Genomic DNA, 16,171 nt, shown 5'->3' with positions numbered 1-16,171 from the left:
TAATGCTTAGTGCTGTTTATAAAAGATTACAGTAAGCCTTTATAAGTTGATATTTGGAATGTATGCTTTATAGGTAATATTTTGTCTCTACAGGAGATCTGTATCGCAAAGCATAATGAAAAGATCCAGCAGCGCCATCAGAGTGAAGAGAAATACAGAATGCATCATACTGTGCAGCTAGTGAGTTTGTGCTCTTACTGAAATTAGCTTTTGATTCATTTTTTATATCCCTCACCATGCATTAATTAGAGCAGTATTTTCAGATGGATTACTATTTTGAACAGTTGGCACATAACCTGGAAACTTTGGACAAAGATGAGTAAGTAGAAGTTGATGATAAGATATCTTCTGTTTTTGAAAGTACAACTTATGCTGTTTAACCCCCAATACTGTGTGGGAGTCATTAGCTTTTTATTTTCGTTTACTATAAGTCTTTGGACTTGTTTTTTATTGTGATATCTTTAAAGAAATATTTTGATATATAGTTAGAACACTGAAATGTGTTATGTGGTAAAAAGGGGGTTCATCTAAATTGTTGCATGTCAAGTAAGTTTATTTTAAAAATTATAAAAATATTTAGTTTAGAGAAATAAGAAGTGGTAAGTCAGCTCTTACTAAATTTTTTTCTTATTGCCAATTCTGGGGTGTGACTCCATTATTTTAGTCAGAGGGGTTCTTTTACATATCTTAGGGGATATCATGATTGTGTCCAACCACAATAATCATAATTATTAACCATAGTTCTAAAGAAAGGAAAAGAAAACATTAAACAAAACAACACATGACAGAACATAAATGATAAACTGCTTACTTCGTTATACTCTCTTCTGTATGTGTCTGTGTGGAGAGCTTTTAAAAGAAATTACACCCTTGAGAGTAAACCACCTCTGGGGAGCATTTTTCTCTTAAATTAAGACTAAATCATATTGTTTCCCAAAATTATTGTAAATTCACTCTTTGAATCTTATTAGATACTTAAACTGTTTATGTACGAGCAAAACAATTTGTTTAAGGGCAGGTGGAACTTGTCCAGTTATTAATAAATACCAGTCAGTTTTATAGATGGCCATACTAAACAATCCTAGTTAAATCCTAGGAAATCAAATTAGCTATTTAGAAGAAGCCATGTGAGCTGTCTTGAAACAGGCGAGTTACAAATATCAACAATCTTAAATCCCACTGTTCTTCTGTTTACCAATGTTTAGCCTCTGTCTCCTCTCTGAGAATACATGGTCTAACCATCTGGTGATTAACAGGAAAAACTGTTAATATTTTAAGTTACAGCAGCATTTTTACATCCCAATAAAATCATTAAGAATTTTAAATCTGATCCCTTGACAATGTTTTAGTTAATGTTCTCTCACCAAACCATGCTGAAATCTTGGTGAGTTTTCATGGGGTTGTTTCTTCTTGTGTTCCCTTTCATAGCTGTCTGTGGTAGCTTGCTTGTAGAGATGGACAGGATGAGCTATACTGAGTTTGAGCAGGGTAGCAGAGGGTGTGTTTTATATCCTTCTTCCTATTTTCATAAAATTACAGGAAAACATACCTCTTTCAGATTTATTTAGATTCAAAGTTGGTTGCTGTCACCTCTTCACTGTTAGATTACTTCCATTGGTTGTCCTTAGAGGCCTCTTCATCTTATGAATATGTAGTTTGTTAATGTATTGGAGTTCAGCAGGAAATGAAATTGTTTTCATATATATATAAATTGTTTTTATAGAAAATTTTTTTTTGTTTTTTGTTTTGTTCTCAAAACAAAGTCTTTGGCTTAAACAGTTATTAAAGAAGTTGTTGATTCTATGTGACAGTTTTTAGAAAGATGATTCTTCTTGTCGTCTTGAGTTGGGTGTAAGAATTCCTTGAGTACTGCCATTAATTAATTAATTTTTACCCATGAATATAAATAGCCTATACTTTAATAGCGTCTTACATTAGTAATTAGTTAGCAAGGTCCATCTTGATACATAAAGCATTTTACCATTTACGCAGCAGTGATATTAGGAGTTTAGCATTTGGTTAACGTATTTGCAAGTATGCATCTCACAAACTTTTAAGAAATAAAAAAAAGATTTAAAATATTTCCAACTACAAATGTTTTTCCTGGTGTTTTAAAGAGTAGCAGAGGTTTTTTCATAGTATAAACTCTTAGGGGTAATAAACATGGGTTTATGGTTAAGGAGGTGTTATCTTCCTGGCATTTGCTTGTCTTTGGGAGACAAACAGAAATCTCATGGAATTTCTTTGTAGCCTGAACATTTTGTGACATATTAAGTTTAGCTAGTTATGTATTGTTATTTTCATGTATTGTGGCTACAATCTACTTGTAGCTATGTCGTCTTATTCAGTAAAGATGCAGACAAGTTTGTAATGACCTATCATCAAAAAATGTATAATTTACTATCATTTTCCATCAATAGTGAGGTCTCTCTGGTACAGTATCTTAAATAAATGGCAAGAAACAATTGCAAAGAAAAAAGAAATGTAATTTTTCTTCCAGTTAGGCAAAACTGGCAAATTGTGGTGGTCTATGAATATGAGGTAGTATCCCTGCCATTAACTGCTGAAAGGTTGTTTTGCAAGAAGCAGTGAAATAATATAACTTGGAAAAGTGTAGGAAGGATTTCTTGGCATATTTAAACAGCCAGTGAATCTTGTCTTGTAGTTACATTAGGGTTTGCAGCTGTATTTAAGTTGGGCACAAAATACAGTTAGTCAAAGGCTGTTTATAATACTATCCATCCGTGATACTTGTCATTCAGAAACCCATCTAGAATTGGCAGTGGGTGGTGCTATCTGAACAGTAGCTTTCCACCATGTTAATTACAGCCATGCCAAACAACTGAACCTGATGTGGGTTAGTGAATCCACTTGCTTACAAACTTTGGCAAAATTATATTTCAGTCACATTGGCATATCCACAGTTACCATCCCCCAAAGCAATGTGTAACTGGACATTGAGAATCCTGGGTAACTATCTCATACTGCGTCAGCAACAGATGTTAGGGATGAAATTATAGTCACTTTCCAAAAAGTTACTTTTTACCTAGTATTAAATAAAACAATATGTAGTCCCAGAATCTCTCAGCTGTATACTTCATGGCATTGTCCCCCCCCGCCCCATCACAGAGGCTGTATTAGCTGTTTAAATTGTCATATTTCTCTCACAGTTCTGTTAGATGTGGTGATTTTTCAAAATTCCTTATGGGTCTTGGACACTTGTTTATATTTAAATATTTATATTTAGTTACAATATTTGGGACAGAGAGGCACCACAATCCAAATAGTCTCTTCGCTGTCAAACATTGATTAAAGTAGTAAAAGTAGACATACTTTATATCATACATATATGATAAACTTGTCCTGAGATCATGTAACATAATTTGCATCATGAAAGGGCTGCATGTGAAATATCACATATGAATTTATATATTATTTCAAGAAATTGCAAAAATATCAAATTCACTCTGACAGTGAAAATTGATAGTTTAGTTCAGCTTTTACTATAAAGAAAAGGACTCTGGTATGTCAAGAAAATTAATTTACTATTTTATGAATCATATTCTGACATACTGAAATCAGTTTTCCTTGTTTCTGTTGAACACTACAATAAGCTTTAAAAGAGCTTAACAGTGTTGCCATCTCACATGATTTTATCACAAGTTTCTCACTACTTGCTGTTTTTTTTTCCATAAATCCCAAGCTTCTGGAGTCAGTGATTATGTGAGAATCTCTGCATTCACATCACAATCCATCTGGTCCACAAACACTATCTGAGGTTCATGGGAGGAAACCATTATTGACAATACAGGGTTCTATCATTTGGGCTATCAGCAGCTCCCAGGGTATTCACAAAGTGCCTAACTGTTGTAGCTGCCTACCTCAGAAAAATGTGTACCCAAGTATTCCCATACTTGGATAACTGGGTAAATTTGGGGGACATCACAAAAAGTGGAGGAAAACGGTCAACATATCCTTCAATTATCTGTCATCTGGGCCTATTAATAAACAAAGAAAAGTCTGTATTGATCTTCTCTCAGCGAATAGAATTCACCAGAACTGTATTAGACTCCATCACAGCTAGCTCCAGAAACGTTCCAAATAATGCTCCAGTTATATAATCCACCTCCCCAGGCCCCCCCCCCCCCCCAAATCCCCAAGCCTACCAACTGATCTCTGTCAGAATTTGCATCAAGTGGCTAGGCTTCATGACATCATGCATCTTTGTCTCTCAACATATGAGATTTCATCTGAGAAATGTGCAGGGCTGATTGGGATCAGTATACTGACGAAGCAAACATCACCTGCATGTGTTAGTATACATCCCAACCAGGGTCCTCTAGTCACTGAATTGGTGGATGGACCTCACAGATACTTGTAAGGGAGTCTCCTTTGCCTCAGCTCCTCCATCAAAGATTCTTGTAACAGACGGTTCTGCACTGGACTGGGGAGCCCACATAGGCAGGTTAACAGTTGAGTGAGCTTGGTCCGCTTGGGACAAGTCCCTCCACATAAACATACAAGAGTTAAGTGCCATCTACAAACCTCTGAGGTTTTCTTCAAGAAATAAAAGGCCTTACTATTCAAGTAACGATGGACAACACAACCACTGTATTTTATATAAATATAAACAAGGAGCAAGATCTTAGGCCTATTCTGCGCATACCCCCGCTTCCTCTCCTGCCAAGAATAATAAACAATAACAAAAAAAAACAAATACAGTGGTTGTGTTGTCAATAACGATGGACAACACAACCACTGTATTTTATATAAATATAAACAAGGAGCAAGATCTTAGGCCTATTCTGCGCATACCCCCGCTTCCTCTCCTGCCAAGAATAATAAAGCAGATCAAGCAAGAAGCAGCCAGATTACTTATGATAACCCCAGCACACCCCAGGCAGACCTTCAGAGCCTCTTGATGTGACCACCCATAACCTTACCTCTAATTTTGGATCTGTTCTCTCAGAATCTTGCGTGGCTTCATCTGGCGGCATGGATGCTGAATGGTTAACTTCATCAGAGAGGGGGTGGGTGTGTGTGGTGTGTGTATTCTCCTCTGACATGCAGAACTAATACACAGTAGAAAGGAGTCTACCAGGTCTACATTCCCAGTAAAATCAAAGAGATTTTGCAAATCGGCGCTACATCATCTGTCACCATCAAAATCTCAGATTCTTATTATTCATGACTACTTATTACACCTTAACAAATTGGGGCTTTGATTAAGGTCTCTGCAAATACTCTTAGCAGTCATCTCATCCCCCTATACTTGGATCCGCAGTGTTCTCTCACCCAGTGGTGAAGAGATTTATGAAAAGTTTAACAAAAGTTTTTCCTCCATTAAAAGACTCTGTTATGGTGTAAAGGAGCGGACTCACCCCTGCAGCGCCTTCTGCTGGTTATTGGGGAATTAGCTCTTTCCAGTGTGGAGTGCCCTCTGCAGGCCGGTGATCCGCTACAGCTCTGGCCCCCGTGTCCCTCACAGACCCCCTGGCAGCACCCCCACACTCTACCTCTGGGTCTCCCCTTCCTGGGGAACCCCCAACCCACTATCCCCAACTTGCCTCAGTCTGGGCTACTGCCAGTCATCACCAAGCCCCCACCCTGGGGCAGACTGCAGTGTAAAGGCCACTCATTGTAGGCAAGGGGGTTTAGACCTGTTGCCTTCCTCTGCCTCCCAGTACCTCTGTGGGCCTTGGCCCAGGCCCTACAGCCTGGGGAGTTGCCAGCCTGGAGCGCCCCACTCAGCCTGCTCCTTCCCCAGCACTGCATCACCCTCAGTACCCTGTCAGGCAGGCAGCCAGGCCCTGTTCTCTTCCAGCCTGGAGAGAGACTCCTTGGGCCTCTGCCTCAGAGCCTTTTTATACAGGCCATTCAGCCATCCCAGCAACAGCCCTCTCCAGGGCTGCTTTTAACCCCTTCTATTTTAGGAGCAGGGTAGCCACCTCGCTACACACAGTTTGGGATTTAAATCTAGTTCTGTTAGGGCTTGTGTGCTCATGCTTCAAACCCCGGTTCACATGCTCTTTTCCATCTTGCATTTAGTCAACTTTCCTGGTGACAAGAACATCTGATAGGGGAGTTGCATTGACGGCAGGCCTGCAATACACACTTTTGCACAAGAACAAGGTTTCCATAAAATCATGCCCCAAGTTTCTGTCTAAAGTGGCTTCAGAGTTTTATTTAAACCAGGTAATTGACTTTTTTCCAAAGCCACATTCTGATAAAGGGTAACAGAGGTTACATTAATTAGAAAGTACTCTAAGCACATCTATTTTGACAGAACTAAAGACTTCAGAAAGTCTCCTAGATTAGGTGTAGTTTATGGAGAAAGTCACACAAAGAATCTCTAGTTGGATCTCCACATGTATGAGACTTTATCAGCTGGTTAGTAAACCCCCACCTGCTAAAATACTTGCTCATTCAATAAGAGCTCAATTCACTCTGGTGTTCTCTCTCAGGAACCTACTGATTTGAGACACCTGTGAAGCAGCAATGTGGTCTTCTGTCCACACATTCACTCAGCACTATGTCATTTCACAGGCTTGCAGAGATGATGCCATCTTTGGTAGAACTGTGCTTCATTTTCTGTTTAACAGATCATTGCTTGGGAGTCACCAACAGTTGAACATACATACATATTATATATCAAACAATCACTCGAAGAACCTGTTACATGTATACTAACTGTGGTTACTTTTGAGATGTATAGTCCATACATATATTCCATAACCAGCCATCCATCCACACTAGTGTGGAGTCTTTCATCACTGATTCTGCTGGTGGTGAGAGAATTGAGTGCGGTTGGGATGACCCTTTCCTTTATGCCCTTGGTTTGGAAGCACAATGACATGCAGGGCACATGTACCATCCCAGTCTCCGGCTCAAGCACATTGGGTCTGCACCCATCAGCAGTGGACTATATATGTATATATGAAAAATACGTCTTGAAGAACCACAGGTTCTGTGCAGGTAAGTATGTGTTTGTTTTTCCTCCTCGGCTTTTCTATGATGCTCATGACTCTAGTATGAATGTTTCACAAACATTAATGAATGTATCTTCACAAAACCCCTGCGAGATGAGGGGGTGATATTATCTCCATTTTCTGATGGGGAAATGGAGGCACAGAGGGATTAAAATGAAAAGTGTTCTCTGAGTTTAGGTGCTCAATTTGAGGTGCTTAGCACCTGATTCTTAGTGTACGTAGCATTATATAGCACTTCAAGCACAGTTCCTAATGACTGCAGTTGCAATTATGAGTGCTTAGCACGTCTGCAAATCACACCTCAGCATATCAAGTTTGACACCCAGAAAATAAGGAACACACAATCTGGGTATGTCTGCACAGCAATTAGATACCCATGGCTGGCCTGTGCCAGCTGACTCGGGTTCGCAGGGCTCAGACTACAGGGCTGTTTCATTGCAGTGCAGATTTCCGGGCTCAGGCTGCAGCCCAAACTGTAGGACCCTGTGAGGTGGAAGAGTCCCAAAACTTGGGCTGCAGCCTGAGCCTGGAAGTCTACACTGCAATGAAACAGCACCGGGAGGCCAAGTCAGCAGGCATAGGCCAGCTGTGGGTTTTTCTTCACAGTGTAGACCTATCTTAGTGACCACCTGTGAAAAATCTGGTTTATGTGACTTGTCTAGCATCACACAGGAACTTTGTGACAGAGGCAGGGATAGAATCCAGGTCAGCATTCAGCTGCCTTAACCATGAGACTGTTTTTCCTCTTCCTGCAATTCCCTGCCTCAGCTTCCCTCTTCCTCTACAAGTGAGGCAAGGGATCCTATCAATAGTCTCCTTCACTATATAACCCTGCGCATGTCCATCCTGTGCAATGAACAAGGCAGGGACCTGTGGAAAAAACAGTATGTGATCTGTATCATATTGCCTAAGTAAAAGGGGGCTGAATCTTAATTCTGGCATATCTTAACTTTTGACTGTTTGACTTTTCAGCTTTAATGCTCTGTTAATGTAGTTTTTGTATGTAATTTCCTCTGTGTTTAAAAAAGCAAACCAAAAAAAAATCAAATGCCATTATGTGGCTTATATTGATGTCCACGTGGGTCGTCAGCAGAGTTGGAACCTCTAGATCCATCACGCAGATCTCTGTCATTAGAGCTTATGGAATAACTAAGAGCAATAGTAGGTTGTCATCTTCTATGTGGACACACAGGAGAGGGATGAGAGACACTCTGCCAGGGGGTTTTCCAGATGTTGTTGACAGCAGAGGAATGGTGAAACTCATGAATCTTGGGTTCTATTCCAGGCTTTGGAAGGAGTATTTTCTTGTGGGCACAGACACTTCTTTCTCTTTCATCTCACCTCTCCTCATCCCACCCCAAACTTGATGCTTTCTGTCCTGGTCCCTCCAACCTGTCCCAGTCCTGTCTCTTTCCTGCCTGGGGCTCCTTGTCCTTGTCCCCTACACCTTGCTGTCCCAGTCTGTCTCCACTCTTCAGGGTTTTCATCCCATTTTCAATCTCCCTGCCCAGCCAGTCCCAGTTCTCCCCTGCACCCTAGCTCGTTGGCTGATCTCAGTGTCCTCTCCATCCCTGGACAATTGGCTCCCAACTCCTCATCCTTATTTCCACCATTGGCTCCCAGACTCCTTCCTCCCACCAAATCCCAGTGACAGTTTCTGTTCCTCTCGCTTCCTCCTTCTCTCCTCCATTCCAAATTGATCCTTTGCATTTCTTCCTCTCCCCCATCTCCAGTCTGGCTCTTGTACCCTGTGCATTCAAGTCAGGTGGATTCCTCCTTTATGCTGTGTGGGTACCAGACGAGGAGCATTATTGAGAGTACAGAAGAGAGAAGCCCCTGGTTGTCATTTCTGCTGCCCAGCTCCACTCCAGCTGAGAATAGCAGCAGTTGCAAGGAAGGTCCAGCTCTGCCCCTGTAGTTCTGGTGGATTATGCTCTGTGCAGATGGTGGACAGTCTGGTCAGGACTAAGAGCTGAGAGGCTCGAGCATGCTTGGTGAGGATGGAATATTCAAGGAGTTTAGTGACTAAAATCTAAATCTCTAGAATTTTTTTTTGTACAGTTTATTTTCATAGACTTATAACTTGGCCAAATTTAGGTGGCAAAAGGCATATCCCTCACACAAAGGCCAATCCCTGCCAAATTTCAGGAACCTGCTTCAAAGCCTGGCACTACCACTTTTTATCGACAAAGTGGCTAGAATCTTTTAACATGGGCAAAATAACATTTTTCCCTTTTCTAGTTCTCAGAAATGACTAAACTGTTCTGACTTTAAAACTCCAAAAAAAAATTCAGCACGAGGTAGATACTTAGTATGGAAAACTTCAGCAGAAATGGTAAAACTTTGGCAAAGTTATAAATAACTGAAAACAAGGTCTTATAATGGGAGGTGTTGGCCAACCTTCAAAAAGGCAGTGCCACCAGTTCCACCTGTAATATTTTTATGAATTAATTGGTATTTCTGTTTGTACTTGCATTGTCTTTTGGCAGTCACATATTGAGGAATAGCATACTGGGGTTGGGATAGAGGGAGTTGAACTGCTTCCCCTCATACAAAATTTTGCAATATGCATCTTCACATTTGCCAGTGCAAATGCTTTTATCTGGGGGAGGGGGAACCAAACCTTCAGTCCTCTGTGGAGAAAGAAGTGGTTCAGGACTATTTAGAAAAGCTGGACGAGCAGAAGTCCATGGGGTTGGATGCACTGCATCCAAGGGTGCTAAAGGAGTTGGCGGATGTCATTGCAGAGCCATTGGCCATTATCTTTGAAAACTCATGGTGATCGGGCGAGGTTCCGGATGACTGGAAAAAGGCTAATGTAGTGCCCATCTTTTAAAAAGGGAAGGAGGAGGATCTGGGGAACTACAGGCCAGTCTGCCTCACCTCAGTCCCTGGAAAAAATCATGGGTGATCATGAACAGTCAGCATGGATTCACAAAGGGCAAGTCATACCTGACTAACCTAATTGCCTTCTATGATGAGATAACTGGCTCTGTGGATGAGGGGAAAGCAATGGACGTGTTATTCCTTGACTTTAGCAAAGCTTTTGATATGGTCTCCCACAGTATTCTTGCCAGCAAGTTAAAGAAGTATGGGCTGGATGAATGGACTATAAGGTGGATAGAAAGCTGGCTAGATTGTCAGGCTCAGTGTGTAGTGATCAATGGCTCCATGTCTAGTTGGCAGCCAGTATCAAGACGAGTTCCCCAAGGGTCGGTCCTAGGGCTGGTTTTGTTCAATATCTTCATTAATGATCTGGAGGATGGCGTGATTTGCACCCTCAGCAAGTTTGCAGATGACACTAAACTGGGAGGAGAGGTAGATACGCTGGAGGGTAGGGATAGGATACAGAGGGACCTAGACAAATTAGAGGATTGGGCCAAGGAAATCTGATGAGGCTCAACAAGGATAAATGCAGAGTCCTGCACTTAGGAAGGAAGAATCCCATGCACTGCTACGGTCTAGGGACCGAGTGGCTAGGTAGCAGTTCTGCAGAAAAGGGGTACAGTTGAGGAGAAGCTGGATATGAGTCAACAGTGTGCCCTTGTTGCCAAGAAGGCTAACGGCATTTTGGGCTGTATAAGTAGGGGCATTGCCAGCAGATTGAGGGACGTGATCATTCCCCTCTATTTGGCATTGGTGAGGCCTCATCTAAGGTACTGTGTCCCGTTTGGGCCCCAAACCACAAGAAGGATGTGGAAAAATTGGACAGAGTCCAGCAGAAAGCAACAAAAATGATTAGGGGACTGGAACACGTGACTTACAAGGAGAAGCTGAGGGAACTGCGCTTATTTAGTCTGCAGAAGAGAAGAGTGAGAGGGGATTTGATAGCAGCCTTCAACTACCTGAAACGGGGTTCCAAAGAGGATGGAGCTAGGCTGTTCTCTGTGGTGGCAGATGACAGAACAAGAAGCAATGGCCTCGCGTTGCAGTGGGGGAGGTTTAGGTTGGATTTTAGGAAAAGCTTTTTCACTAGGAGGGTGATGAAGCACTGGCATTGGTTACCGAGGGAGGTGGTGGAATCTCCTTCCTTAGAGGCTTTTAAGGTCAGGCTTGACAAAGCCCTGGCTGGGATGATTTAGTTGAGGATTAGGTCCTTCTTTGAGCAGGGGGGTGGACTAGATGACCTCCTGAGGTCCCTTACAACCCTGATATTCTATGATTCTATGAAATCTACTTTATCCCTAATTTGACTGCAAATGGGTTTTAAAAGAATTCTTTTACACCAGAAAAAGTGAACCATTAAATGGATTCACTTTTCACAAGTGTATAGACTGGCATTTTAATGTTTAGACTGGGCATGTATCAATGTAACTAATAGTCTTCTGTTTGCTCATCGTTTTTCTTAATCACCTAAATTCAGTTCTAAACATATGAAAGTAGGAGACCAATAGTACCAGTCTGAGCCAAGAATGACACTGGCAATGCTGTGCAATCTTTCCCATACTTTTGTTAATGTATTTCAGCCAGCATTTACACTCCTGCTTTTCTAGTGGTGGACATCTAGAGCCAAAGAATAGGTTTTGATGAATTTTGTGGGCAAATTAAGATTATTTTTAGATCAGTTTTGTAGCAGCATAAATTGAGAATAAATTTGAAACCTGAGGTCTCATTAGGGAGCCTTTAAATCCATTTAATCTTCCAACTGCACTAATTCCTTACAGGCAACCTGTTTCGTAGTCAGACCGTGAATGCCAAAGCACACTTGTTTTTTAAACAATTACTTTTTCAGTTTAGTTTTATTTACTTAATAACATAGGATCTTCCACACTGGATCAAACAGTGGCCCATTGAGTCCTATATGTTATCTCCAACAGTAACTAGTCTTGGCTGCTTCAGAGAGACAAAATCTGCAGTAGGCAGTTATGGGATAACTAGTCCCCAGGGCATTATACTTCTGGCTCCCGAAAGTTAAAATTTGGTTTATGCCCTGAAGTTCGAGCGTTTATATACCTTTCAAAATTCTTGTTTACTTTACTTTTGTAACTTAGGATATTCTTGTTATTCATATACATATCTAATCTTGATAAGAGTAGAATCCTGATAAGCTCTTGGTCTCAACAATACCTTGAATTTGAATTCTTATGATGTATGTTGTTCTATACATAGTAACTGATGTGGTTTTGATGTCCTTTCTTAGAAGCAAGATCAGCTGCAAGATGAAGAGGAAAAAAAGAGCTCCTGGGTTAGTCAGGAGCGACAGAAAACACTGGACAGACTTCGCACATTTAAACAGGTAACAGAAGTAATGACCACTCTTCTTCATTGTGTAGCATTTATTTTTGAAAATATGCTTCAGTTATATTCTGCTAATATCCTGAGAGAGATCTGTTCTTCTTTAAATACTTAAAGCATTCATTTTGGGAATAGGTGTTAAAATTCCCATAGTCTTTAAGTGGATTTAAGTGGAAATAAGGTACAGCATTAGATAAAATTCTTTGGATGTTTTGCAGCATAGTTCTGTGCTTAACCTCCATCTTCTCAGTTTCTCTTCTGTTAATATTTACAGGAAAATAATCAGGAACTGAAGCAGGGTCTTTCCTTTCCTTATATAGATATGATCCAGGTGCTGTTTTACACATGTATTGGATCATGTGACCTGTTGTTTGCATTACCATAGTACCTAAAAGTCCCTGTCTCAAAGAGCTTACAACCTAATACCAGACAAGAGACAACAGATGGGTGCAGACGGGAGTACAAGAAAATGACACAATATTAACTCCTTTTAATGGTTCCTGGCCTATGCATCTAAGACTGAACAAGTAATAAAATTGGAGAATTTCTGTTAGCAAGAAATCTTGTTTAGTAGTGATATAAAAAATGAGTCTTTCCACCCGAATTGCTTGCAAGGCTGCTAGAAACTTACAGCTTCTGTACACTAGTAAATTCACACACTGAAGCAATAGGAAATTAATCAAGTAATTAATGGTTACATTATGTATAGTATATCCATATGGATAGGATCTATGTAGCTTTGTAAAAATGTTATGTTTTAAGTCATTTGTGGTAATTTAAAAAAAAATACACATTGGGCCAGGTTTTCAAAAGCAGCCTTTAATTTCACCTTCAGCAGTTTGCATGCACAGTTGCAATTTGAAAGGACACAAACTGGGGGGGAGGGAGGGGCAAATACAATAGCAAAATAAAGAACAAAAATAGCAAAATAAAGAACAAAAAGAAGTGAGTTTCCTTGTCACAAAGGCGCAATCACCTGATCACATGTTCTTTAGTTTCTAGTATAGTATATTGCATACACTGATCTAATTTTAAATAACTGTTTCCTTTTAGCGGTACCCTGGGCAAGTAATACTTAAATCAACCAGACTGCGACTGGCACATGCAAGAAGTAGTAGTACACCCAGCTCAGTGCCCTGTGTAGATCAACCTCAATCTCTGCCAGTAACCACACAGTTCCAAAAGAAAACTGAGGAGGTGGAATTGGGAAAAGTAATCCAGCCTTTACAAACCCAGGAGCCCAGAAGCTTAGAACAACTTGAAGATAGTTCGTTACCACCCAATGGCATTACCTCTGAACTGTCTCATCATACTGCTCCTCCACTTCTTGCCAGTAATGAGCTTCAACCAGATACTGTTACTGTAGTTCCACTTCCGCCTCCTTTGCCGCCACCGCCACCACCGCCTCTGCCTATCAAGGAAGATTCTGCTGAATCCTTAGAGAAAAGTGACAGCCCTGTTAAACAGGAGAGTGAGGATAAGGGAGTCCCACAGTCTACCACTGTCCCATCAGCACATCTTTTTGATAGCAGTCAGTTAGTCAGTGCCAAGAAGAAACTTAAGAAGACAGATCTAGAGGGTTTACAAAGGAGGAGAGGTAATATTTTTGTTTATATTTATTTAAACATAATTAACTGCTAAGGAATGTACTTGTAGTCATTTTGTTTCCCCCTTTTTTGATTGCTGTGTAGAAAAGGTATGTTGGATTTTATATATAATGATCAATGCAACACTTGTTTTAATGCCCTTGACTGAAAAGTTTGGTGAAATCAAGTGGTGGGAATTTGTACTGTAGTGTATGCTGTTGATTCAGTTATATCTAACTCCACATAAACTGCAAATTGTACTTGAGGATGCAGTCAGTTTTTCAGTTGACAGACATTACATAACAGACGTCTTTAGATCAGACCTGGGTGCAAAAACTTCTGCAGTATACAAAAATGAAATTAATTGCAGTACTTACCTTATCTGTCTCACTCTGCCACCTTTGTGTATCCTTTCTCTTCCCACCAAACGAGTTGGTGTGGGCAGCCTTGAATAAACCCCCACAGATTGCTAGTTAGAAATTAAATAAACATTGAGACATAGGTGATGAATGTTAAAATTTTAGTACTTAATTTTCATTGTTTCCTCTGGGAAGCATGGGAAAACAGTCTTTCCTTACCAACTTGGGATGGAATCCTTGCTCCAAGAAGTCAATAGGAGTCTTCCCATTGACTTAAATAGAGCCAGGATTTCACACTTTGTACTTTTCATTTAGCAAACTTTGTTTTCTAAAATACCTACCCTTCTGGCTCTGTGCCAGTACCTTGATTTAATTAACCTTAACTAAAAGTGTGCTGAGAAGTAGTCAGACATAAGTGAAGCTCCTTTTGTGCCTCATGCACAGAGCTATGGTAGTGACTGGATGGAGCCTTTATTTGTACCCCTTATTGTTAATCACCTAACTCCTTCAAAAAGGTGATGCTTTTAACTTCTCCTACCACAAAAGAATTCTCTACTATTGTAAGCGCACAAAAGCCCTGATCCTGCAAGGATGTCTGTGTGTGGAGACCCATGCACCTGTGCAGCTTTCTATTGAAGTCAGCTATGACCCAGAGCTCTGCCTGCATGAAACTCCATGTCTAATATACTCATGTGTTTGTAGGTGGGATGATCCTTACTCTCTAGAATTCTGTTTTACATCAATTTTAGGGATTGCAAAATCCGTGTGAAATGAAGAGTATAATTACATTTGTTTAGTATTAATATGGAATCTCACTAATGCCTCAGCGGTTATTTCTGTAACTTTGTCTGGTTTTGACTCCCTTTTTTGGCTTTTTCCAAAAACTTCTTTTGGACTGAAATTCCTAGTAGTCAGTCTGAAACTAGAAAGGAAACTTTTGGGACAATTGAAGTATATTAGTCAAGTTTAAAGCTTAAAACATTTTTCAATGTTTGGAAAATGTCCTCAAAATTTTGCAAAAAGAAAAGGAGTACTTGTGGCACCTTAGAGACTAACCAATTTATTTGAGCATAAGCTTTCGTGAGCTACAGCTCACTTCATCGGATGCATACTGCATACCCAGTACCGAGTTCACCCAGAGCTCTAGACTCGCCAATGACTTCCTGCCACATACCGCCCTTTCTGTCATCTGAGTCAAAAAGTGAGCAAGAGGACCTGGCTTCCCGCCTCTCTTGTCACTTGCCATACAGAGCCCAGTTCTACTATGGACATTGGGCACACTGCTCCTCTGACCCACAGCCTTCCTGGTTTGGGCAACTGTGGTACCAACCACTGGGCCCCTTCCCATCACAATAGCCATACTGGGACCCTTGGGGGCCTGATGCCTTTGGGCCTGCCATTACCTCTAGTGTGGCCTTCCAGCAGCCAAGGAAGTACCCTCCTTCAGCTGCTGCCTCAAGGGCCTGTGAACCCCCCGAGCATCCAAGGGAGGAACTAGAGGCCAAAGTTGAGGAGGAAATCACTCCTCAAGCCCACTTCTTGTCATTGTCACCAGACAAGACAGCGATGTCCCCCTGCCATCAATGGTGGATGACTTTAAACTGTACCAAGACTTGGCACAGAGGGTGGCAGAGGCACTACAAGTACCACTACAAGAGGTGACTGGATGAATCACACCACAAGCTGGTGGGCATTGTACATTTCTCCACCTCTTCCAGAGTGGCCATCCTATTAATGATGCTCTGCTGGACCCCCCCCAAGGAGATATGGCAGACCCCCGCATCCACTCCACCAACTTGCGAGCGGGTGGACAAGAAATATTACGTGCCACCAAAAGACACAGAATTTCTGTTCTCACACCTACCTCCCAATTCGATCATTGTGGACACAGTTAATTCTAAGGGCTGCCAACACCCAGTTTAAGTCCACCCCTTATGACTGGGACTGGAAGCGCCTAGACCTTTTTGGCAGGAAGGCTTACTCCTTGGCCAGCCTCCAGTTC

At 41.1% G+C, this 16,171-nt stretch overlaps 1 protein-coding gene across 1 annotated transcript in view; it reads left to right on the top strand.

Moving 5' to 3' along the window:
- The window catches only part of JMY (junction mediating and regulatory protein, p53 cofactor), a 127,078-nt gene that overhangs the window by 95,520 nt on the left and 15,387 nt on the right, over positions 1-16,171 (top strand). Inside the window, exons 7-9 of the mRNA XM_074952671.1 lie at positions 94-180; positions 12,130-12,225; positions 13,278-13,821. Of these exons, the coding sequence (XP_074808772.1) occupies positions 94-180; positions 12,130-12,225; positions 13,278-13,821 (727 nt within the window). The remainder of the gene's footprint in view (positions 1-93; positions 181-12,129; positions 12,226-13,277; positions 13,822-16,171) is intronic.

The sequence above is a fragment of the Natator depressus genome, chromosome 5 (genome assembly GCF_965152275.1).
Source record: "Natator depressus isolate rNatDep1 chromosome 5, rNatDep2.hap1, whole genome shotgun sequence".
In the NCBI taxonomy this organism is placed as follows: Eukaryota; Metazoa; Chordata; order Testudines; family Cheloniidae; genus Natator; species Natator depressus.
The sequence above is the reverse complement of the archived record's forward strand: the minus strand, read 5'-3'. Positions and strand labels throughout refer to the sequence as shown.